The sequence below is a fragment of the Panthera pardus genome, unplaced genomic scaffold (assembly GCF_024362965.1).
Source record: "Panthera pardus isolate Hobbes unplaced genomic scaffold, ASM2436296v1 HiC_scaffold_26, whole genome shotgun sequence".
Classification (NCBI taxonomy): Eukaryota; Metazoa; Chordata; class Mammalia; order Carnivora; family Felidae; genus Panthera; species Panthera pardus.
The window spans coordinates 8828138-8852372 of NW_026526832.1; the positions used below are offsets into that span (position 1 = coordinate 8828138).

Here is a 24235-nt window from a genome sequence, read left to right on the forward strand (position 1 = left end):
AGGCAGTGACCATGTGGCATTAGCATCCCAGATGGACTGGCTTTTATTGGGTAGTTCATCTTGACCTTGCAGATTTCTGAGTCTCCAGGATCCTAGATTCCTCTTCATCTTTAGCTTAGGTAACCTTAAATGCCCAAGAACCCGGGTTCCTTAGCTCAGGTAAATTGAGGTTTACCTGTGCCAAACATCTTTGTTGTTCTCAGGTTTAAATTTCAAATGGGAAATCCTGGAGAGCCCATGCCCCAGCACTCTCAAAAAGTTAATAATGTACTTTTTGTGTAACTGAGGATAGATTCAAATAAGAATGATATGAAGTGCATAGCCAGTGAAAGTGTAATTCAAAAGAAACTTATTTTAGTAACTGTGCTGAATTACTTTAATCCTGGATTTATGAAATCATTTGGGGCTTAAAAGGGCGACTTTAATTTTTACTTGTACTTTGCCGCATTTTACTAGAATAAGGTTCACAAGGGCAAGAACCTTTGTTTTGCTTCATTGATGTTTTCCAAATGCCTGGAATAGTACTTGGCACACAGTAGGCACTCAATAAATAACTGTTGAAAGATATAGTGCTCTTATAGAGGAATCACATTCTGTGTAAGTTTCCTACATCCTGGACTCTTGACTATCAAGGGTCCATAATACTCCAATGAAAGAGGGGTTGGGGTTCTCTCAGAGTGGGCTGCAATAGTCCCAATGTTGCAAAGAAACCAAGGACAACATTGGTAAAAGGAGAGGCCTGTGGGGCTTATGATTACCTCATCAAGGTTTAGGATAAAGCTCTCTTTTTTGGTAAATGTTGTCTATATATGGCATATGGACATGACTCTTAATCTAGTCAATCCCAAGTGTTCTGTAAATCCACTTACTTTCTATTCAAAGCTCTATCTTGCAGGAGTGGGGGAGGAAGGCAGGAATTAGCCCTCAGTCTTTATTGGGGAAACACACACACATACACGGTTGTGCCAATATCCCTGGGTCAGGGGTCAGACTGGCTACGACTGAGAAGCCCATTGTTCCAAGGGCTTCAGTTTCCCTGAACACCCTGGTTTCCCTGGACGCTCCACACAGCCATCCTCTCTGTGGTCCTGATACCTTTTGGGGAGGGTACAGTCCAGCCAGTCATGTGGTTGTCATGATTGTCTATTTCAGTCTCTGAGATGCCCTTGAGCACTTTGAGCCCACAAAGTCAGCCTGCTAGCCTGTCCTCCTTTCTGGATCCATTGCATCATTTCAATGAACTCAACCACCTCTGCTTTGTGCCCAGCAGAAAAATCCCCAAGGCAAAAGAATATAGTCCGGCTGCCAGCATGCAGACAGAAGCGGGACAGAGAGGACGTGAAGAGAACAAATAGATCGTCTCCATACATTATTCTGTTCCATGCAGGACCGAGCGGCCATTTCAATCATTCTTCATTGATAAGCCAATTAAGAAAACACTCCTAAGAGAAGTCCAAGGACTGGGGACCCAGTGCCTGACGTTGGCAACATTTGCTCACGGTAAATAGAAAGCAAGGAACCGTTGGGCACATCACTCCTTGCTCTGAGCTCACTTTGGCTGGAAGGCAGGGGCGGCTCTGTTTTTGCCAGCACACGTTTGAATGTAACTGAACCCCCCTGGCTTCTGGGCATCTTTGTGGTGTGTGAACCCTTCAACCTTCTGTCACTCGAGGCTTTTTTCCATTCTCACCTCGAATCCCTAGGAAGCTTCTCAGAAACTTCAAAAGTCACTCACTCAGACACTGCTTTGGTGGTTGGAATATAAATGTTGAAGTGTCTTGACATCTTCTATGGGGATCTTTAAAGAAGACTTCAAAGAAACAGCTCTCCTGCTTTGAGCATTTCCCACATAAGTAATAAATGAAAATAATTCCCCTTGCTATATGTCTCTGATCTCATTCAGAGGGATGGGTTTATTAAACAGACCTGAGAGATTGCTGAGGAATCTCTCCACAGGCCCTGAGAGCCTGTGTGGTCACTGGAATCATTTAACCTCTTCCAAAAGGCTTATGTGACAATAGGTGGACACTGTCATTTGGAAATCAGGCTTTATTTGTAGGGGACGGGAGGGGGGAGGGGGGAGGTGATCATTATCGTTATCCTTCCGCAAGTACCAAAGCAGCTTTTATAATAAAGAAAAACATATCTGTCACGAAAATAAAATCTGAAACAACGTCTTACTTCCAGATAGGGCATCTTCCCCTATTTTACAGAGTAGCATTAGCACACTTTGTGTGCAGGAAACAGGATAATGTCAGAGGGAAAAGGAAAAGCTTAGAAGTTCGCTAGTGTCCACCCTTCTATTTAAAAATAAGGAAACACAATAGAAGGATTTTAACTTTTGTCCTATACCCTGACATAGGAAAAAGATTGAGGAAAAAAATGAAGCAAATTGAGTCGGAGTCTGATCCTCAGCTCCTTATCATAAAAATAGAATAAAAGTCCCTGTCTCACAGAGCTTTTGAGCAGGTTAAGTGAAATCATACCGGGGCGCCTGGGTGGCTCAGTCGGTTGAGCATCCGACTTTGGCTCAGGTCATGATCTCACTGCTCACGAGTTCGAGACCCGCACTGGGCCCTGTGCTGACAGCTCAGAGCCTGGAGCCTGCTTCAGATTCTGTGTGCGTGTGTCTCTCTCTCTGCCCCTCTCCCACTCGCTCTGTCTCTCTCTCAAAAATAAATAAAAACATTAAAAAAATTTTAAATGAAATCATACCTGGGGGGAAAAAAGACATAGCCCACTTACTGGCACACCTTCAGTGTGAAATAAATGTTAACTACTAAGGAGGTTACCACAATGCTGGCCCAGAACAGGGACCTCAATCCAGCTGCACATCGGAATTTTCTGGGATATTGCTTCAAAAATACTCAAGCCTGGGCCCTGCTGCAGACATTCTGAGTCAATTGGTCTGAGGAGGGGCCTAGTTTAGATATGGCTGAGAAATTCACCAGGTGACTTTCTTTTTTAATTTTTTTTAATGTTTATTTATTTTTGAGAAAGAGAGACACAGTGCGAATGGGAGAGGGGCAGAGAGAGAGGGAGACACAGAATCCGAAGCAGGTTCCAGGCTCTGAGCTGTCAGCACAGAGCCCGACGCGGGACTCGAACCCACGAACCGTGAGATCATGACCTGAGCCAAACTCGGACGTTTATCCAGCTGAGCCACCCAGGCGCCCCTCACCAGGTGATTCCTCATGTGCAGCCAAGATTGAAACCCGCTGGCCTAGGAGGTCCAGGGACAAAGGAGACACCGTGGTTCCTTAGCATGGGCTGACTACCAGAGAGATGATAAAGGAAGAGAGAGAAAAATTTTTAAATACCATGGAAAGAAGTTTGAAAATGACACACACAAATAGCAAGTGTGTGGCTGCCACAAAAGATAAATTATAACCCACCTAATGGAAGCAACTAGGAAGCCTTAGCAAGAGTCTTACTAAAACAACAGAATTCCTACTCTGTGCACATGGGTAAGGAGACCCGTTACCACTGCGGAAAGAAAGCACACCCAGACTAACAAGAGGGCAGTCATTTAATGCAGAAATCCAGTTAACAGAAAGAGACAGAGATTAACCAACAGGGAAGACATCGAACAATACTGCATAGTGTCACGGATTAGCTCTTACACGGTTGGTCTGTTTTTCTTAGGATTTGGATTCCGGTACAAAGACAGAGAAGAGACTTCCATTAAAAATAAATAAATAAATAAATAAATAAGGCAACAGAAGAGGAATCTTCCCGTGACAAGGAACACCCACCAATGATGCACAGATATTTGGTGCTGACACAAGACACCATTAGGACACGTGCCGAAGGGACCGCATTAAAACTTAACAAGCGTGGTACAATGACAAGAAAATTATACTTGCTTTGTTATGAACCCTTTTGCAAATAGAAAGGACTCTCGGGTAATTGTTATATACAAACTTTCTGAAATAAACGGCAATCATACAAATTTTCCCATTGCAATTTCCCCTTTTTTCTAAACCTAGAAATGTTCCATGGCACTGCTCCCAATTTCTCACAGTCAAAGCATAAATAGTCATTAAAGCACTTGAATCCACAGTAGTCTTGTCCGTAGAAAGGTATGGAGGTTTTGCGTGATTTTCTATCAGTCGTCCAGAAAGGGCTGGCAGGCAACGGTTCGGAACGTAAAAGACCGCTTTGTGCTTGGGATCCCGACTTGAATTCCACCACGTTCCTCTCAGGAGTCGTCGGCACTGTGGACGGGCCACCGAGCAGTGAACTTGAGTGCGGACAGTCATACCGTGGAGTCCCTGCCAGACTTTAGATGTGCAATCTTGGTCCGGCTAATAAACGGATAAGCGATGCACAGACCTCCGGCTGCCACGATAAAGCCCAAACTGCACCAGGCACAAAAGATGGACCAGCTGTAGCCATGTTCCACGTCATCAGGCAGGCTATAAATGAGCTTCGGGAGCCGGTGCAAGTCGTAGGAGATGCTGGCAGCATACGTACAGAGGGAGATGGTGCAAAATATCCCTATAAATAATGCAAAAGAGAACACGGTTACGGTGTTGCCTGCTACAAGGCAAGGGGCACACAGGCCTCTGTGAAAATCGGGCCAACTGATGAGGTGGTCACTCCAAATTTGTAAAGGAGCTGTAATTCCTGCGCTGGAAGTCGCCTGACTTCGTTCCACAAACACTGGAGAAACTTTCGTGCGCCAGGCTGTACCCGAGGTGTTGGAGGTAGAAGAGGAAAGAATACAGGAGGAAATTCCGACATCTTGAATTATTCAGAATTAGCTTGCTTGGATTTTATGTATGTTTGAACTTATTTTTGGCTTTTGTTCTTTTTTTTTTTTTTTTTAATGTTTATTTATTTTTGAGAGAAAGAGAGAGAGACAGAGAGAGAGCACGAGAAAAGGCGAGACACAGAATCCGAAGCAGGCTCCAGGCTCTGAGCCGTCAGCACAGAGCCCGACGCGGGGCTCGAACTCACGGACGGTGAGAGCATGACCTGAGCCGAAGTCGGAAGCTTAACCGACTGAGCCACCCAGGCGGCCCCTTGGCTTTTGTTCTTAAAACAATAAAATAAAAATTCTAGCTATTTTTGAGGAAACGATCTTTTCTATAATCACTCACACCTAATACGAGAGTCTTCCTTTCCCCTTGTTCTGTACGTGATGGGATACATTTTTATGCAGTTGCAAGCATCACACAAAGTCTGTTTTCTTTTTCAATTACTATTTTCATTAGTATTTACCACGTTCCCTGTAAAGAATATCTTACATGAAATTTTCAAGTGCTAAATTATGTTTTAAGGTACAGGGCATGGTGTATACTAAGGCCTCAACAAATCATTGTAGGTTTTTTCCAACGGATGAATAAAAGCTTTTAAGTGATATAAATTAAATCCAGGATGTTGGAATTGATGTAAAATATCTGAGTTAGGAGATAATATACTTCAACCATTCAGAATATAGGAGGCAATTTGAGTGACATAAAGAAAATGGACAGGGACCCCTGGGTGGCTCAGTCAGTTGAGCGTCTGACTTCAGCTCAGGTCATGATCTCAGGGTTCGTGAGATCGAGCCCCGCGTCCGGCTCTGTGCTGACAGCTGAGAGCCTGGAACCTGCTTCGGATTCTGTGTCTCCCTCTCCCTCTCTGCATCTCCCCTGCTTGCACTCTGTCTCTCTCAGAAATAAACATTTAAAAAAAAAAAAAGAAAAGGGGCGCCTGGGTGGCTCAGTCGGTTAAGCGTCCGACTTCAGCTCAGGTCATGATCTCATGGTGCGTGAGTTCGAGCCCTGCGTCCGGCTCTGTGCTGACAGCTCAGAGCCTGGAGCCCGTTTCAGATTCTGTGTCTCCCTCTCTCTCTGCCCCTCCCCTGTTCATGCTCTGTCTCTCTCTGTCTCAAAAATAAATAAACATTAAAAAAAAATTTTTTAAAAATTTAAAAAAAGAAAAGAAAAAAAGAAAATGGACAGACCCCAAATTTTACTTTTTTGTACCAACACACATATGTATAATTGTCTTTCCAGAACGCTAAAATCAAGACTTTGATAAAAATTCTCCAAACACAGTATTTTTAGTACTTAAGTGATGTTCCAAGGATATAGATGGTCTATTCCACCACAATGGACTGCCAGGGGTGCTCCTTTTGATGGGCAGGGGATCAGAATGTGGCAGTTGCTGACGATGGATAATGAAAACAGAAATGAACACCTAGTGCAGTAATGGGATGCCCAATTCTGTTCCAAGCCCGGTGCCTCTCTGCTTCATACTTTGGTTTATCCCAGCGTACAATGGAGGTTGTATCTATTTGCTTGAAAATTGCATTGAGGATATATTAAGCATCTCCATAGGTAATAACATAGATTTGAGGGCTAAAAAGAGAGGGCCTAAAGTAACAGATTTCCCTTCATCCTTTTTAATAGAGCTCTGGCGATCAGAAACACCAGCAGAAAACCAAATTCAGTGCAAGCAGCAATTGGGAGAAAATGAAGGTGACCTTAACGCCATTTTTAAGTGCCAGAATTCTGCCTGCACTTAAATCACATAAGGGCACATTGCCTGAATCCTTTTCCAATTGTGCATTTAGAAAAGAAATGTTTCAAATTAAGAGGATACTTGATCTGAGATAATTTGATATTTCCGACTCTTTGTCTAATTCTGTTTTTCCAAAAAGGATACAATCTTATCTTCTGACTTCCTGCTCCAGATTATTATGGCAAACATATCATTTTGAGTTCCCCAAAGATCAGATGGAAATAATTCTTCCATAAAGGAACAGGCCAGTCGAAAAATAATACTCCTCTGCTTTTTTCAAACCTCGTGAAGAGCAAACGTTCTTACGTTTACATGAATGTTTTCACTGGCACCAAAACAAAGCCAGTGTTTCTATATAACAAAGTCCTTCTAAGGAATGCTGGTCATAGAACAATAAGGCAGTTAGAAAAAATTGATCTCTGGAGTATCAACAGGTAAAATATCATAATAGAACAATGACCCATTCACAGGAAAAACAACTCTATTCTGCATTCAGCTGTCTGCACAGAGCTGAATGCCTAAAAGCAAGGCTTTTTACAAGTAATGCAGGTTTAATGACCTCTGAAAACTTGAGTTCAAACTAAGACTTTTAAGCATCCTTTGATGTCCAAATGCATCGGGCTGAGATGCGGGAAATGTGTATTCTGGTCCCCAGATCTACCGCTGATCACTGTGTGACCTTGACATTACCCGAGTCTTAGTTTCCTCAACCAGGAAAAAGAAATGGGGACTTAGTTACTGCAGACCCTTACAATATCAGATTTCTGTGATTCTGTTATTCCAAAATAAAGGCACGGAGCAAGAACATTCCCCACGCCCACCACCAAAAAAAGAATGCCATGTATATACTATATATGCTCCCGTTGATTTTATACTGAACATTGATTTTATTAGCACCTCTCCCCTGCCAACTCCATAAAATTGCTTTTGGTGAAATGAATTTTAGTATAACACCACTGGCACTGAATAGAAGCGGGATTATAAGAAATCATCTACCCTGAAGGCTTAACCAGAAGGATGATTTTCTCTGCCCCTGGTGTCATGAATGATTGTGCCTTATGTCTATCCATAGATATCCATAGCTCATGGAGACTGGGAAAGATGTCACTAACAGAAATTCCTTTCTCTGGGGCACCTGGGTGGCTCAGTCAGTTAAGTGTCTGACTTCATTCAGCTCAGGTCATGATCTCACGGCTTGTGAGTTTGAGCCCCGCATTGGGCTCTGTGCTGACAGCTCAGAGCCTGGAGCCTGCTTTGCATTCTGTGTCTCCCTCTCTCTCTGCCCCATCCCCACTCATGCTCTCTGTCTGTCTTAAAAAAAAATAAAACATTAAAAAAAAAAAAAAAAAAGAAATTTCTTTCTCTGACCAAGTTCCTGAAACTCCCTAAAGCTAATCAGTGGCCCACCATGAGCAAAAGTTGGGTACTTCATGTCATGCTTTTTGCTACTGATCTCACCCTCGGACCCATCTTGCCTTGCAAACCCAATTGTCCCTGTGTCGTATTTGTATTACTTGTATTTATTTTATGGTGAAATATCTATGTCTCTCAAGTTCTTTTTGGAAGAGGGCACTTGTCAGATCTGGATGAAAACCTGCCTTATTTTCTGCTGCCTTTACTCACTTTGCTTAAAGTTGGCGGGAGGGTTACTGCGAACCCACAAAAATTCCCCCGTCTGCCCTTCTCCCTTCCCACCAGTGCTCTCACAAGCTGCCCTTCGGTGACATTTTTAACTCTCCCAAGATGCTTTTGAAATTGTTCTGAGAAAGAGGAAAGCAAAGATGAACAAAACAGCATATGCAAAAGTTCCTCTTTTTCAGACTCTCACATCGTTCAGGGAGCTTGAACATAGGTCGCTGCCACAGCTGCCTTTTGTGGGATGGGAAGGCCTGTTTGTGATTATTTCCAGGAAATGTACTGACAGGAGACAAAACATTGTTTCCACCTTGCCCAAAAAGACTTTATAAAAGAGGCCCAACCCACTGAAGATATTTTAAAAAGGAAAAAAAAACTCCAACACTAAAGACACCAAGAAAGAGTGTTGATCATATTATAGGATTAAGGCCCACCTTCATGACCTTATTTTACCTTAATCACCTCCTTAAAGACCCCATCTCCAAGTAATGGGGGTTAGAACTTCAAACATCCGAATTTGGAGAGGGATACAACCCAGTCCATAACATCATCTGTGGGTGTAGTCAATGCGTGAAGTATATTTCTATTCCTTTCATAGGTCTTAGCAAGAGTTTACTATTTTAAATGTTACTTGATCAGTTATTCAGTGATCAGTTATCAAGCATCTACTATGTCCCAATCCAGTTCTGATTATATTAGAGGTGGTTTAACGAGTCCTTGTTGGTCACAGCCATGATGGGTTTGACGTCGCCATGATCAGGAACCCACTTCGCTCTCCGGCATGCATCTCAGGGCAAGGTAGTAGAGACCTCCTAGGCTTTTGGTAAGTTCCCCATGGAGTCTAATAGAGCTGAGCACATGGAGTCAACAAAATCTGATGAATGAAACTGAGTTCTACAACACACTGAGTTCTACCAATCTAAGGACCAGTTCATCCCAAATTACCCCGTGTAGGACTTACCCCCTAGAGCCAGTTATTGCTGTTAATGCTGCATTTTTATCATTAGCAATCTAATTAATGCAAGGTATGGGGCAGGGGTATGAAAAGATAAATAAGGTACCACGCCTGTACTCAGAAAGTTCAAAATCTAATGGTCCTTCCTGATGATCCATGGAGAGAGACGTCGTCTCTCCTCCATTCTTCCCCGAGGCGTTCCTTCCCTTTCGCTCACTCCCTGACCTGCCAGAAGTCCCCCTCAGCTACCACTGACAGTCTTCAGCCCAGCTGGTGGTGCCTGGGGAGAGAGGTTCTTGAGTCCCAGCCTCGGTCATGGTTATTGCTGGTAGCATCTTCAAAACAGTGAGTAATTGGGGGTATAGCTCAGGGGTAGAGCATTTGACTGCAAAAACAGTGAATAATTACTGGTTCTGAAAAGCCCTGTATGCAACTCCTTTTCTTATAAAATATTAAAAAGTTTTCTACCAATATTCTTAATTAGAAGATACCAGGATATCACAGAATTATAGGGTTGGAAGGGATCTTTTGCGGATCAGGATGGAAGTAAATTTATGCAGCCGTCCCAGATCATCAACCTAATTTCCTTCCCTGAAATCTTCAAGGTGCCTGTGGCCAGCTGGCAAGCTGTAATTAGGGTAACTGGGCCCACTCTTCTGACCATCCTCCTTTGATGTGCTTAACAGTCCGAAAGGAGTGAGGCCGCCTCACCCTGGTTAGCCTGCTTGATAAATAACACAACCGCAACACCCCAAGGCATAAACATTGATTTTTTTTTTTTTCACTCCTTCAAAAGACAGCCTGCCCATCATTCTGGTCTCTTTGCTCTTCCAGCAAAAATGCCTCCTGCGATTTTTCACGCAGATTGCCCAAAAAGCCATTCCTCAATTGTCTTTCCTAAATGAATAGGCAAGACTAACAGCAACAGACAAAACTTAAAAAAAAATAAAATAAAATAGAAGGTCCACAATCTGCAATTATTAAATCCAAAACCTCCACTCTTTTCCTGAAAGGTTGCAGCAATCTTATTTAATGCAAACCCTGACCTGATGTGACATGAGTCTATTTATAGTCCTTATTGATCCTGCTTCATGTGAATATTCATATGTTTTGCTGCAGAAATGTTAATGTGTTTGATTTCAGACCCTGCTGAGGGTGTTAGTCACCATATTTACCTTTCGAAAATGAAACTTAAAAATCCTGAATTCCAAAACACATCTGGCCCCAAATGTTTCAACTGAGGTCCTAAGGACCTGTGGTTTTAGGTCATAATCAATGGATAACCTAGATAATTTCATTTATCTACTACAACGAAGTCTTTTTTTTCCTCCCCTTTAATGCATCGAAGCAAAGGAAGGGATAACCCAACATGGGTGTTGACTGTCCCTGAGCTTTGCTGGGCAGCCTGGGCTCTGTCACTTTTTGTCGGCTGTCACAACACTCACTGGACAGCCCTGCCTGTGAAGGGGAATGATCCAGTGGGCAGTGAGGCCCCCATCGAGAAAGGCCCAAGCTTTACCCAATTTTTGAGATTCCCAAGATTTTAAAAGATAATAAGACAAAAGCAACAGCAACATAAACGTTACATTTTAAAATGTTTGCTTTGAGTAAGTTAACCCTTTTAAAGATTTGTGTACATATAACTGAAATTATAAGTATCATGATTATATCACCACGGCGATGCATCATTGAATGTTGATGGAAATAGGCTTTCACAGCACCCCGAGAGCAGAAGATAAACTGGAAGATGTCTTAATCCCTCAGTCCTCTGCGGCGGGCCTCTTCAATCCTGTGTGTGTGTGTGTGTGTGTGTGTGTGTGTGTGCATGTGTGAGAGAGAAAGATAGAGAGAGGGAGGGAGGGAGGGAGAGCTCAGAGGCCATGAAGTCAAAAGGCTGTATCTGGGGGGCTCTGGGGGATGTGAGGCCTTCCCCGGGTCCTGCTAGAAGGCCCCTGGAGAGGCCCCAGGGGAGAGGAAGGGGCCCAGAACGCGGCTCCCATTGTGAACAGTCAGCAGCACTGCTGGTCTACATGTGGGTAATCAAGAGCTGTCTGTATGCAATAAGGCAGAAGGAGGAAGACTGTTTCAAAGTTTCCATTTTAACATCTCAAACTGTCACATCCCTGATGCTCTCCATTGAAGGTTTGGCTAATAAGTTCAGGCGGAGAACGAAGATGCCAGCGCATTAGAAGGGGCTAAGTTTAGCATCAGAAATCTGTGGGAGAGATGCTGACAAGCGCTGCCGAAGACACTTCTGCTTAATTAAAATCAATTCTTTTAACCCTTAGTTGCTCTCTTCCACTGCTACTACATATGAACATCCTCCAGCTAATTTATCTCGTGCAGTGGATTAATGTCGCTACCCCGGCATTTACAAAGGAAATATAAAGGCACGATTTGAAATAGCAAAAATCAAACAAACCTCTCTAAACCCTACAAGGAAGGGAACAGATGAACACAACACAGCATATCCACCCCTCGGAAGAGCATGTAACTATGGAATACCATTGAAAACAACAGAGCAAAAAAACAGCAGAACAATGTGGGGAAAGCTTATGGCAGGATGTTATTTTTTTTCCTAATTTTTTTTAATGCTTACTTATTTTGAGAGAGAGAGCCAGAGACAGAGAGCCAGAGCACAAGCAGGGAAGGGAAAGCAGGCTCCAGGCTCTGAGCTGTCAGTAGAGAGCCTGACGCGGGGCTCGAACTCACGAGACTTGAAATCATGTCCCAAGCCGAAGTCGGACTCTTAACCAACTGAGCCACCCAGGATCTCCCCTTTCTTTTTTAAATTTTTTTTACCATTCATTTATTTTGAGAGAGACAGAGACAGAGTGCAAGTGGGGAAGGGGCAGAGAGAGACAGGGAGACAAAGAACCCAAATGGAGGATGTTAAATGGAAGCCCAGAAGACTAAATACTTTACTGTGATCATGGTTACAAACATCTTTTTTTTTTTTTAAATGAGGCAAACTCATGGGCAAGATTTGGTCCAGAATAAGAAAAATATTTCAACAACCTCCTTTTTCAGCTGGTGGGATCTACAAGAGGATTTTCTCCTTATTCCCAAATGTTGGGCCAACCAAACATTTGTTTGGCCAACCAAAAGGCAAGAAAACTGGACGATGTCATGTTGTGTCTGTTAGTCCTTCAGGACTGGTCATCAGACTTCAAGTTTCTAAGCCTGGGGTATGTTTTTTTTGGCTGTTGTGGGGTTTTTGTGATTGTGGCTATTGTTTTGCTTGTTTCGTTTTTGTTTAACAATTGCACATGGGCTTTTGATGATAAATCCTGAGGATGCCTGAGTCAATCTGGCTCGGAGTTCTAGTCCACATGAGGATCAGAAATAAGGGCTGAGCATGGAAATGTGGAGCGGGGGCAGGACGCTTGGCTGCTAGCCTTTCTCCCTGCCTACCCAGTGCTCAACAACCACCCCCCTTTATTTAAAACCAGTCCGGCCTGCGACCTTCCTAGGAACTCTCACTAGCCCTGGCTTTTATGGCCCAGTGGTTTATTTTACTGCTAACGATTGTTTTATATCTAAGAGCATCCTAAATTATTTATGCCTTACCCATATTAAAGTGTGCTTTAAAACCACCACTAAGGTTTTCTTGTCTATAGCTTCTCTCATTTTCCTGACAAGGGGATATAAGGTGAGTCTTTCCAGGGTTGGGAGGGGAGGCGAATCTGCAGTTCTTTGATGTATACACGGACAAGAGTCAGGAAAATGGGGGCTCAACCAATAATGGGAGGGAAGAACATGGATGAGATTTTTAACGACCATTATGCCCCAGCAGAGGCTTAAAGGGATCCTCTGGGCAGACAGGCCTCTCTGCTTCTTTGCTACCCTGACTAATCCATTCTGCAATTTGGATTTTAAATGAGGTACCCAATGGCTAGTCTGGAGGGTTCAAATCTTCCTCCAAAACCTCAGGACCTAGAATTTTAGCCTCCCTGTGCTACAATCTAAGAGCATTCACCAAAATATGGAAAGCTCAACTTGGTTTTCTGCTCAGACGACTCAGGGGCCGTGTGACCTCAGACTGTTCTGTCAGGGTGCTTACGACGACGATGACCCATCTTGCTCACAGAGAGAGAAAGGGGCTGAAGGAAGGGCCCCTGCCTGTGACTTGGGTTACTTAGGCTGCCGATTGTCCGACCACACCAGAAAGCAAAGCGCCACCTACCTGTCAACCCTGAAAGAAGGACAGACGGGAAACGGTGCCAGCCAATGGTGTCAGGCATCATTGCCCCCAGTTAACAGGTGGGGGAGCGGCTATTAAGGAAGAAGCGCTAGCAAACCCAGGTGTGGTCGTTTGAAAAACTGAACTCCAGAGAAATAGGCAATAGGCTTGTTCAAAATGGCGACATATGCAGAGTCATATTGGCTCCGATACTGAGTAGACTTGTGAAACTGTTAATTTGGCATTTACTAATCACTAATACATTAATTATCTTGTGAAAGAGGAGAAGGGAAAAAAAGGTTTCTTCCCTGTAGCCGCCTTCAGTGTTAGCTGTCACCTCAGCTCCTGACTCCTTTTTAGACAAAAGCACCCTTCACCTGCTAATCAAAGAGACCACAGGCCTGTCTCCACACACTACCCCCTTTCCAATACCCTGCTTGAAGATCCCTCTTCTGCTTAAAACCTGGTGGCTTCCATTTCCCTTGGATTGAAATCCAGCCACTGCCTACATCTCCCACCTCAGGAGACACTATCCTTTTTCTCCCTGCCCTCCAACCACACCGGTCTTCTTTCCATGGCTCGAGATACACCAAGCCACCCCTGCCTCAGGACGCGGCTCGCCCTGCAGCACATGCCCACCCTCTGCCGGCTGCTTTCCATGATTTAGCTGGGAAATCACCTCAGCCAGGTGTTCCCTGAGACCCCTATTCCACCTTCTTTGTTTTCCTCACAGTATTTATCATTATCACAAGTTATGGTCTCTGTGTCCCTGCGACAGAAATGGAGAAGGATTCTGTTTGCCTTATTCATGGTGTCTCTGGTACCTAGAGTAGTAAGTCCTCAAAAAACATCTGTGGAGTAATTTGTGTGTAAAAATGACACCACCACGGTGCCTGGGCGGCTCAGCCGGTTACGCATCTGACTCTCGGTTTTGGCTCAGGTCATGATCTCACGGTTTGTGGGTTCGAGCCCCGCGTCTGGCTCTGTGCTGACAGTGTGGAGCCTGCTTGGGATTCTCATTCTCTCTCTCTCTCTCTCTCTCTCTCTCTCTCTCTCTCTCTCTCTTTCTTTGCCCCTCCCTCACTCATGCTGTCTTTGTTTTCTCCAAAGAAAGAAAGAAAAAGAAAGAATGAAAGAAAAATGACACCAAAGACACCATCACTAAGAGAAGTACTTTGAGTTGACTTTCAGCCTTGGGGGCGGGGGGTGGGGGCGGGTTGTGCTGATTACTCTTTCTCTCCTTGCGGGCTCCTGATAAATGATGACCAGGGCTTGCCAGGAGTCCAGGCCAGGGCTAGGGACATGGTATGAAGCAGAGACAGAAAATACAGGGCTGGCTCATACGGAGATCAAGCCCAAGACATTTCCGTCCAACCTTCTCAGGGCCCACAGTGGAGAAACCAGGCCTGTACTATTAACACTGCTGTTTTCTTTAAATTGTGTATTACCCACAAAAGCCAAACGACCTCTGGTTGCCCTTTTCACAAGTGAAAGCAAAATTAACAGAGCGAGGCGGGCCACAGGCAGGCAGCCTCCACTTTTGCTGAGGTGTTGGGCGTACCTGTCATGAGGAAAAGGAGTCCGGCCACGTGTTGGGTCAAGCTTTCCTCCCAGAAGAAACTGACCGTGGCCACGATGCAGCCACAGAGCAGGACGGCTACAGCCATGCCCAGGAAGCCGGCAGTGATTCTTCTCAAGTCTACTCTCGAAACACAAACATTCCGAATGAAAAGCAGAAGCAGCAAAGTCATTGAAAACCAGAGAACGAAGAGCTTTGTATATACATTGTCAGAACTACTAAGTGACACAGGCAGTCTTAGGGTCTGTGGGGCTGAGGTGGTTTAGGGAAGTCTCTCCCCAGGTATTCCAGAAGAGGACAGACGGGGTCCAGCACATCCGGGGGGCAGAGTCTACCTTCTCTGAGTCCACGGAGAAGTCTGTACCCCACGGAGAGGAGGCCAGAGGACAACGCCAGGGTAAACCTGGGTAATAGATAGCAAGTTCCTTAATGTACTGAGAGTGAGGTAGGTAAGAGAAATATCTTTACTTCCCTTAACAGAGTGATGGAAATGTAGCTTACCACCACTGTACCGGCCCTACTTAATCCGGCTTTGGAGAAAGAGCCCACAAAGCGTGTTACAGTGAAATATGGTTTTACCTGAGCACCTCGATGGCCGATTGTTTTATTTCTCGCTTACATCTACTCCCGCCTATTTTCAAAAAGGATTTGAGAAAGTGGAGGCAATCGTGGTGACTGAAATGGGGCCCAAAGTGCACATATGGGATATCTGCTCGTAAACTCCCTCTCCCCTTAAACACAGGCCCCACAACCCAAGTACCCATTTCCACAGGCTGAGGAGAGACCTTTCTCATGGCCAAGTGTCCGCCGTAGACACAACCGGCAGGTATGGTCTGTCACAAAGACGCAATTGGGATCCCGGAGCCAAAAACCCAGCCCCTCCACCACCTTCTAGGCAAAACCAAGAGATGGACGGACTGCAGGCACCTGACATTGTCACTCTGATTGCCCACCCTCTGCTATTTCACTTCTTCTATCTCCTCACCTTTTGTTTGAACAAATGTACATTTTTAAAATTGTTAGCTGAATACCTGTGACCCTTCTTAAAACAATAGATCTCAAGCAGAGATCTGGTGCCCCTGAGGCCAGTCGATAGCTCTGGGCACCCTTGGACCATCCCTTTTTTTTTTTTTTTTAATTTATTTTAATTTAATTTAATTTTATATATGTATATATTTTTATTTTTTAATTTTATTTAAATACAAGTTAGTTAACATATAGCTTAATAATGATTTCAGGAGGAGAATTTAGTGATTCATCCCTTACATATAACACCCATTGCTCATCCCAACAAGTGCCCTCCTTAATGTCCATCCCCCGTTTATCCCATACCCCCCACACCTCCCCCCAGCACCCTCAGTTTGTTCTCTGTATTTAAGAGTCTCCTATGGTTTGTCTCCTCTCTTTTCATCTTATTTTTCCTTCCCTTCCCCTATGTTCATCTGTTCTGTTTCTTAAATTCCACATATGAGTGGTATCATATATTTACTTTCAAAGGGATTTCCCATTTTCAGCTCAGAGCATTAAATGAAAGCAGAGCATCTCTGCCTGGATGAGGAAGTGTAGACACCTCAGACCAAGGGCCAGGGACAGTGATAATTTAAAGGGGCTGAGTTTAATGTTAAGGGTATAAGTCATTTGGAGACATCCACATCTGAACAGGGGAAATGTCAGAAGAGTTCAGTCATTAGTATCTCAACTCCCTAAATTCCCTGTGGTTTCAGTAGTAATTCTGTTGTCTATGACCATTAAAAGGTACAAGGTTCAGATATAACCCACATAGGATTTGCATCAGTACCAGACATGTTAAGTTTATCTGATAAACAAGGTACAAATCACCAAATATAACTTTCTCAGAAAGGGCTATGCATGCAGATACCGAAAGTCTCTTTCTGAGAGAACCTCAAAGAGGATGAAGGGAACACTCAAATACCGTCTTGCTGGGCAACAGCAGGGCACAGACTCCTTGAGTACAGAGGTGACGCTCTTTCTCAGGTTCCTATGTCTATCTTTTCTCACCAGACAGAAAAATCAGTGACTGTGTGGCTTTCTAGACTTGTTGATTAAGGCAAAGAATTTCAAACACGCTCATAAAGAATTCAGATGTGAGAACACTTAGATAAAACTCTCAGATCTGCTGAGAAATGCTTGTTAAGATCAGCGAACAAGAGAGAGTTCTCAGGGAGTCATAGCACTAAGGAAAAAACCACATTTCAGCCAATGACTTTCCAAGTCCTAAATCTGCCAATCAGAGTATGTGTAACATTGAGACTGCTGCTGGAGCCGTGTCATAAGAGCTTTCATGGTCGGGTGTGGAGTTCAAAACAGAGCCTTTTTCATCTGCAGAGATTTCCTCACAAAATGAGGTTCTGCTTGGTTTTCTGCAGTGGCCTTGGCCACCCAACTGGATCACCAACGTCCTCGCTGCTTACTTCATTGGCAAATGACAGTGTCGGCCTCTGATTAGAGTCTAGTTTCTCTCTCTCTCTCTCTCTCTCTCTCTCTCTTTTTTTTTTTTTTTTTTTTGCTTTCCTGAGTCATCTATCACCAGGCAGCATGAGTCAGCAATTTTCAGGTAGATATCTGCCCTCTTTTGCCCTCTTTGGTATCACATGGCATGGTCCTTTCTAGATTTTCACATTTTCCTGACAGTGAAAAAGAGTAGTTCCCATCATTGAGATGTCCTCTGATAACAGACATCCTCTGAGAAAATTACAACATGCACTCATGAAGATATTTTGGCAGAAATACCAAGGTCTGAGACAGACATGGTAGCTAAAATGAATATTCTACAAACGAAACAAAACCGAGAGTACCTAAGGTATAATCTCCTTGGTTTACTAACCTAAGTGGCAGAGCAGATCTTCATGCACGATGACTTGGTAAAAAAAAGATGCAGGAGGCCATTTGGGTACAGATCAGATGCCCCCAGGGCAGAAACACACACACACACACACACACACACACACACACACACACACACACACTGCCCTGTCTCGAAAAGCCTCAGGCCTGATTTTCACACGTTCCACCTGTAAACAAGTTGTGACCGCAGCCTAGCGAAATGACTCCCTGAGTCTCTGACCAAGTCGGATGGGGCCCACGTAGAATCAGCACAACGTCCTTCCGTCCAAACCTGAGAGGGCTGGTGGGAATACTTTTTGTGCGGCAAGACACCATGTCCTCTCTGACCCGTTCCCAGAAATACTCACGAAGCAGGTGCCATTCATCTTGCTGAATTGTCTTGGTTAAATTGAAAGGAATGTTTCGTAAGCGGATTGGCTGAGAAAAGTGGTACTTGATGGCTGTGCATCGCTGTGCAATACCTTGAAGGAAATAAGAAATGCGATTTACTAGTCCGTGTATTTGTAATAGAATTCTGGAGATCTACAGCCCAATAACGTGTCCTGAACTGGGTTGAACGGGGGGAGGGATAGGAATCACCTGATGACTCTCAGTGATACAGGCAAGTCAGAGCAGTAAAAATCTAAAATGTGAAATAATTTTTTAAATCATGTGTCACTTGTGAATGTCATAAATTTGATAAAGATCTAAACTCCCCAAATTGTTTTTCAACGCTGAGTTTGTGTTAACTAAACACAAAACTCCTCAAGGAAAAACGGCCTAAAAGTATACATGTGGTTGGGGGAAATCAGCTTAAAATTTTAAGTTAACCCAGATAAATTACATGTGTCTGAACTCAATCCAATCTCAAACTCTCAAACGGGTTGCATCAAAAAGTTCATTAGGAAGTGTGTTATTTGGAAACCAGAAGACATTATTCCATGAAGACAACCCTCTACGTGGTGGCTTAGGTGGTGATTCAGTCACCAGATAACCCTCAAGAGCCTATTTAACCCCAGGGCAGCTGATACATTTTCTTAATACAAATTTTACTGACCTAAATTCTGGGTCCCAAGAGAAAGAGTAATACTAACAGTAGAGAGGGAAACGAAAATTAAAGTAGAGAGGAGAAAGAAAAAACTTTCCCTACCTTTTCTGGCTGCATGCCCAGCCCTAGGCACAATATTTTGAAATTAGCAAGTATACCCATCGATTTATCTAGTATCTTCTCCTACCCTCTCTCCCAACCCATGCTTTTATTGCATAAATAAATACGGGCTTATTTTTCCCCTAAAATCTTCTGAGCCCCATGATTCAGCCTGAATCCTATGATAACCCTGCAGCTACTAAAAAAAAAAATCCTCATAGATGCAAATAAGTCTACTTTCTGGAATTTAATTACTTATAGAAATAAAATAAAACTTTGGGGGGCACCTAGGTGGCTCAGTCAGTTAAGCGTCTGACTCTGTTTCGGATCAGGTCATGATCTCATGGTTTTGTGAGTTTGAGCCCCACATCCGGCTCTGTGCTGACAGCTCAGAGCCCGGAGCCTGCTTCGGACTCTGTGTCTCCCTCTCTGTCTGCCCCTCCCTTGCTCGTGCTCTGTCTCTCTCTGCCTCTCAAAAATAAATAAGCGTTAAAAAAATTTTTTTCTTTCAAGTTATAAAAAAAAAAATGTACATTCCTGGATGGACCCCACCCAAGATATTCTAAATCAAAGGATTTGGGATGGAGCCAGGAACCTGAACTTTAACAAACATCCCAAGTAATTCTGAGGCAGGCAGTCCTTGAATCTCACTTTGAGAAACACTGCCCCAAGACTACCTCTGCTTTGGGGAAGATTTTTCTTTTTTTTTTTTTTTTCATCATGAAACCACCAATTCCCTCAAAGTTCGAAGCTCTATTTTTCTCCTTGTTTTTTCAACATGGGCCCGTGGCAGTGGTTCTGTGGTCTAAGGCACATAAGTTAGATGTTTACATAGAAGTCAGAAAACGCCTGTGCTTAAAAAGAACAAATAATCTAGAACGAGAATAGTAGCAGATAACATGCTGCAAAGGTATTAATAGCTTGCATTTGTATTTTTCAAAACTGTCATTCCAAGCGGTATTCATCCTCTGGCTGACCTTGAGGCTCTGTAAAGCAGGGAGTGAAGGCTAAGGCAGAGCTGAAGACATGAACGACATCCACACAGAGCCCATCAGCAAACAGTGGGACTTATTAGTTCCAGGCAGCTAAGGACATTTCTGTCCATTAGCTTCACACACAGCTGGTCAAGCAGAGACTTCAGGGGCCACATATGACAAAGAATAGAGACTTTACAGAATCAGTTAAGGAAAGACACTAAAGAAACCAACAACAACACCACCAAATAATAACAAACCCTGAGGAGGAAGAAGAAGAATCTAATTTCTAGAGTTGCTACATAATGTGGTTTGATGAACCACAAATAGGATAAACTCAAAGGGAGCCACACCCAGACACATCATAATCAAACTCCCAAAAGCTAAAGAGAACATTTTGAAAGAAGCAAGAGAAAAGCAACTTATCACATACAAGTGTTCCTCAAAAGAGTAGAAGATGATTTCTCATCAGAAATTATGGAAGCCAGAAGGGAGTGAGATGACATATTCAAAGCAACAAAAGAAAGATAATTAATCAAGAATTCTATATGCAACAAAGTCATCTTTCAGAAATGAAGGAAAAATTAAGACATTTCCAGCAAAACAAAAACTGAGAGAGTATGTCACTAGCAGACCTGTCCAACAAGAAATACTAAAGGGGGTCCTTCTGGATGAAAGGAAAGTACAGTAACTGAATCTACATGAAGAAATAAAGAACATTTGTCAGGATGCCTTGGTGGCTCAGCCAGTTAAGTGTCCGACTTCGGCTCAGGTCGTGATCTCACGGTCCGTGGGTTTGAGCCCTACATCAGGCTCTGTAGTGACAGCTCAGAGCCTGAAGCCTGCTTTGGATTCTGTGTCTCCCTCTTTCTGCACCTTCCCCACTCTCTCTCTCTCTCAAAAATAAATAAACATTAGAAAAAATAAAGAACATTTGTCAAGGTCATGACATGGGTAAACATAAAAGACAATATAAATGTACTATCTGTGCTGTAACTTTTTTTCTATTATCTGATTTAAAAGACACAAAACATTAACCAATAATTGTAAATCTCTGTTGAGGATCATACAATGTAATTTGTATGATAATAACCATGCAAAGGAGAGGAGAGGGAATGGAGCTATAAAGCAGCAAAGCTTTTACATACGAGTGAAATTCAGTTGGTATTAACCCAAACTTGATTGCTATAAATTAAAATGTTAATTGTAATTCACAAGGCAACTTGTGTGTGTGTGTGTGTGTGTGTGTGTGTGCGTGTGCGTGTATACATACATATATAATACATATTTAAAAGGTTACTAGAAAACATCCATTTAACACAGAAGAAGACAGTAATGGAAGAATAGAGGAACGCATAGAAAACAAATAGAAAACGGCGGACATAATTCCTCCCTTATGAGGAATTACATTAAATCTAAACGGATCAAACACTCCAATCAAAAGACAGAGATTAGCATTATAAATAAAACAACGTGATCCACCTATATGATGGCCACAAGAGACACACTTTAGATCCAAAGATGCAAATAGGTTGAAAGTAAAAGTACAGAAAAAGATATACCACGCAATCACCAAAAGAGAGATGGGAATGGTATACTAACGTCAGGTAAAATAAACTTAAAGACAAAAATTTTTACTATAGGCAAAGACATTTTAGAATGGTAAAAGGGTCAATCCCCTGGGAATTTATAAAATTATAAACACATATGCACCTACTTACCAACAGAGCCCCCAAAATACAGGAAGCAAAAACTGAAGGGAGAAATAAACAATTCAACAAGAATAGTTGAAGGCTTCAATATCCCACTTTCAAACATGGTACAACATTTAGAAGATCAGCACAGAAATAGAAGATTTGAACAACACTCTAAAACAACTAGACGAAACACATCTATAGAGCACTCTACCCAACCACAGCAGAATACACATTCTTTTTGAGTGCACATAGGATGTTCTCTATGATATATGTTAGACAATAAAACAAATCTCAATATATTTAAAATTATTAAAACCACATAGAGTATGTTCTCTGACCATACTACAATGAAGTTAGAATCAATAAGAGAACTTGAGACATTCACAAATTTGTGGAAATGTAGTAACACACTCCTAAACAGCCAAGTGTTCAAAAAATAAATCACAAGAGAAATTTAAAAGCACTCTGAGATGAATGAAAACTAAATCACAGCATACCAAAATTTATGGGATGCAGCTAAAGTGGTGCTTAGAGGAAAATTTATAGCTGCAAATGCCTACATTAAAAAACAAGATGTCAAATCAATAACCTGTCTACCTTAAAAAACCAAAAAAAGAAAAGCAAACTAAACCCTAAGCAGAAGAAAAGAGATTATATAATTACAGTAGAAACAAATGAAGTAGAGAATAGAAGAACACAGAAAATAAGCAAGACCAAAAATTGGCACTAAGATTAATAAAATTGAAAAAATTAAGATTAATAAAATTTAGTTAATCTAACCAAAATAAAAAAAAAAGAAGACTCAAGTTACGAAAATCAAGAATAAAACAGAGGGCATTACCAATATGGAAATAAAAAGGATTGTAAGAGAATATTGTGAAAAAATTATATGCCAACAAATTAGATTATACAGATGAAATTTGTAGAATGACATAAACTACCACAACTGACTCAAGTAGAAATAGAAAATCTGAAAAGATCTATAATAGGTAGAGATTAAGGTAGTAAATAACTTATTAAAAATCTTCCAATGATGGAGTGCCTGGCTGGCTCAGTTAGTAGAGCATGAGACTCTTGTTCTTGGGGTTGTGAGTTCATGCCCCGTGTCAGGTGTAGAAATTACTTAAAAATAAAATCTTTACAATTAAAATCTTCCAGTGAAGAAAAGCCCAGGACCATACATCCTTACTGGTAAATTTTACCACATATCTGAAAAAGAATAACGATCATTCATAAACTCTTCAAAAAAAAAAATAATAGAATTCCCAAATCATTCTAGGAGGTCAATATTACACCTGATACAAAAACCAAAAACATAACAAGTAAAGAATATTTCAAAATATTCTTGTGACTATTATATACAAAAATCCTCCACAAACACTAGCAAACTGAAATCAGCAACATATAACAAAGACTATGCATCATGACCAAGTGGGATTGATATCATGAATGCAAGACTGTTCCAACATGTGAAAATCAATTAATATAATAGGCCTTACGAAAAGAATAAAGCACAGAAACCACAAGATCATCTCATAAATGCAGAAAAAGCATTTGACAAAATCTATTTGATGCTCACCCACAACCCTATGAACCAGATTAAAAAATAATAAGTATGATTTGCTCCATTAAGTAGGTAGAAAAATGTGAAGTTCAGAGACATTAAGCAACTAGCCTAAGGCCACAATGCAAAGTAGTAGTAACCGAGCTTTTTTTTTTTCTCTCTTTTTTTTTTTAATGTTTATTTATTTTTGAGACAGAGAGAGACAGAGCATGAATGGGGGAGGGTCAGAGAGAGGGAGACACAGAATCCGAAACAGGCTCCAGGCTCTGAGCTGTCAGCACAGAGCCCGACGCGGGGCTCGAACTCATGGACCGTGAGACCATGACCTGAGCCGAAGTCGGCCGCTTAACCGACTGAGCCACCCAGGCACCCCGTAACCGAGCTTTAACATGAATGCTGTCATCCAAATTTTGTATACTAGTCACTCAGGAAAGTTAGAAATCCTCAATCTTTTAGAAGTGCATCTTAATTCTGTGGGTGGCTACAACGAGTTATTAAGCAAATTGTCAATTTATAGGGAAAAGCACATTTTTTTCATTTTTTTTTAAGTTGGCTCCACGCCCAAAATGGAGCCCAATGCAGAGCTTCAACGTGCAACCGATCAAAAGTCAGTGGCTTAACTGACTGAGCCATCCAGGCGCCCCCATTTTTTTTGGTTTAGTAACAACATGTGCTCTTTTGGAAACAAAACTTAATTGAGGCTTCTGTCTGTATATTACCCATACCTTTTGATAATGTTATTTGGAGACTGGATTGACTCTATGGCTGACTCAGTGACTTCATTCTACCTGCATCTCACAGAAGCTGCTTCATGCTCAAATGGAGTGTGGACTGAGTAGAAACCGTTCTCCGAGAGCGCGAGGGGCTGGCCCTAGGACAGCTTCTATGCTAGGGAAATACATGGTTCCTTTTACATCACAGGGGACATTCTCAGGGCTCATCTCAGCCCCTTGCTAGGAACAGGCACGATCCCAGGAGGAAGAGCCACAGAAAGGAGGAAGGCAGCTGGCCAGTGCTCTCCTGCTTCCCCAGGGCCATCCAGCATGTGCCAGGAGTGAGGTAAGCAGTGCTCACGTAGCCAAATTACCTTTCCTTCCCCGCTAGGCTCCCAGGCTAAATTTAAACTGCCAAGCGCTCTGAAACG

The 24235-nt window shown here is 42.6% G+C and overlaps 1 protein-coding gene across 3 annotated transcripts in view; it reads right to left on the bottom strand.

Moving 5' to 3' along the window:
- Window positions 1-3511: 3511 nt before the first annotated feature.
- The window catches only part of TMEM178A (transmembrane protein 178A), a 51906-nt gene continuing 31182 nt past the window's right edge, over window positions 3512-24235 (bottom strand). For 2 of the 3 annotated variants that reach the window (XM_019446664.2, XM_019446679.2), the window contains exons 2-4: window positions 18078-18191; window positions 14848-14985; window positions 3512-4500 (exon numbers count right to left, since the gene is read on the bottom strand). In XM_019446664.2, the coding sequence (XP_019302209.1) occupies window positions 4259-4500; window positions 14848-14985; window positions 18078-18191 (494 nt within the window). In that variant the 3' untranslated portion in view covers window positions 3512-4258. The remainder of the gene's footprint in view (window positions 4501-14847; window positions 14986-18077; window positions 18192-24235) is intronic. The other variant, XM_019446670.2, reaches the window with a different exon arrangement.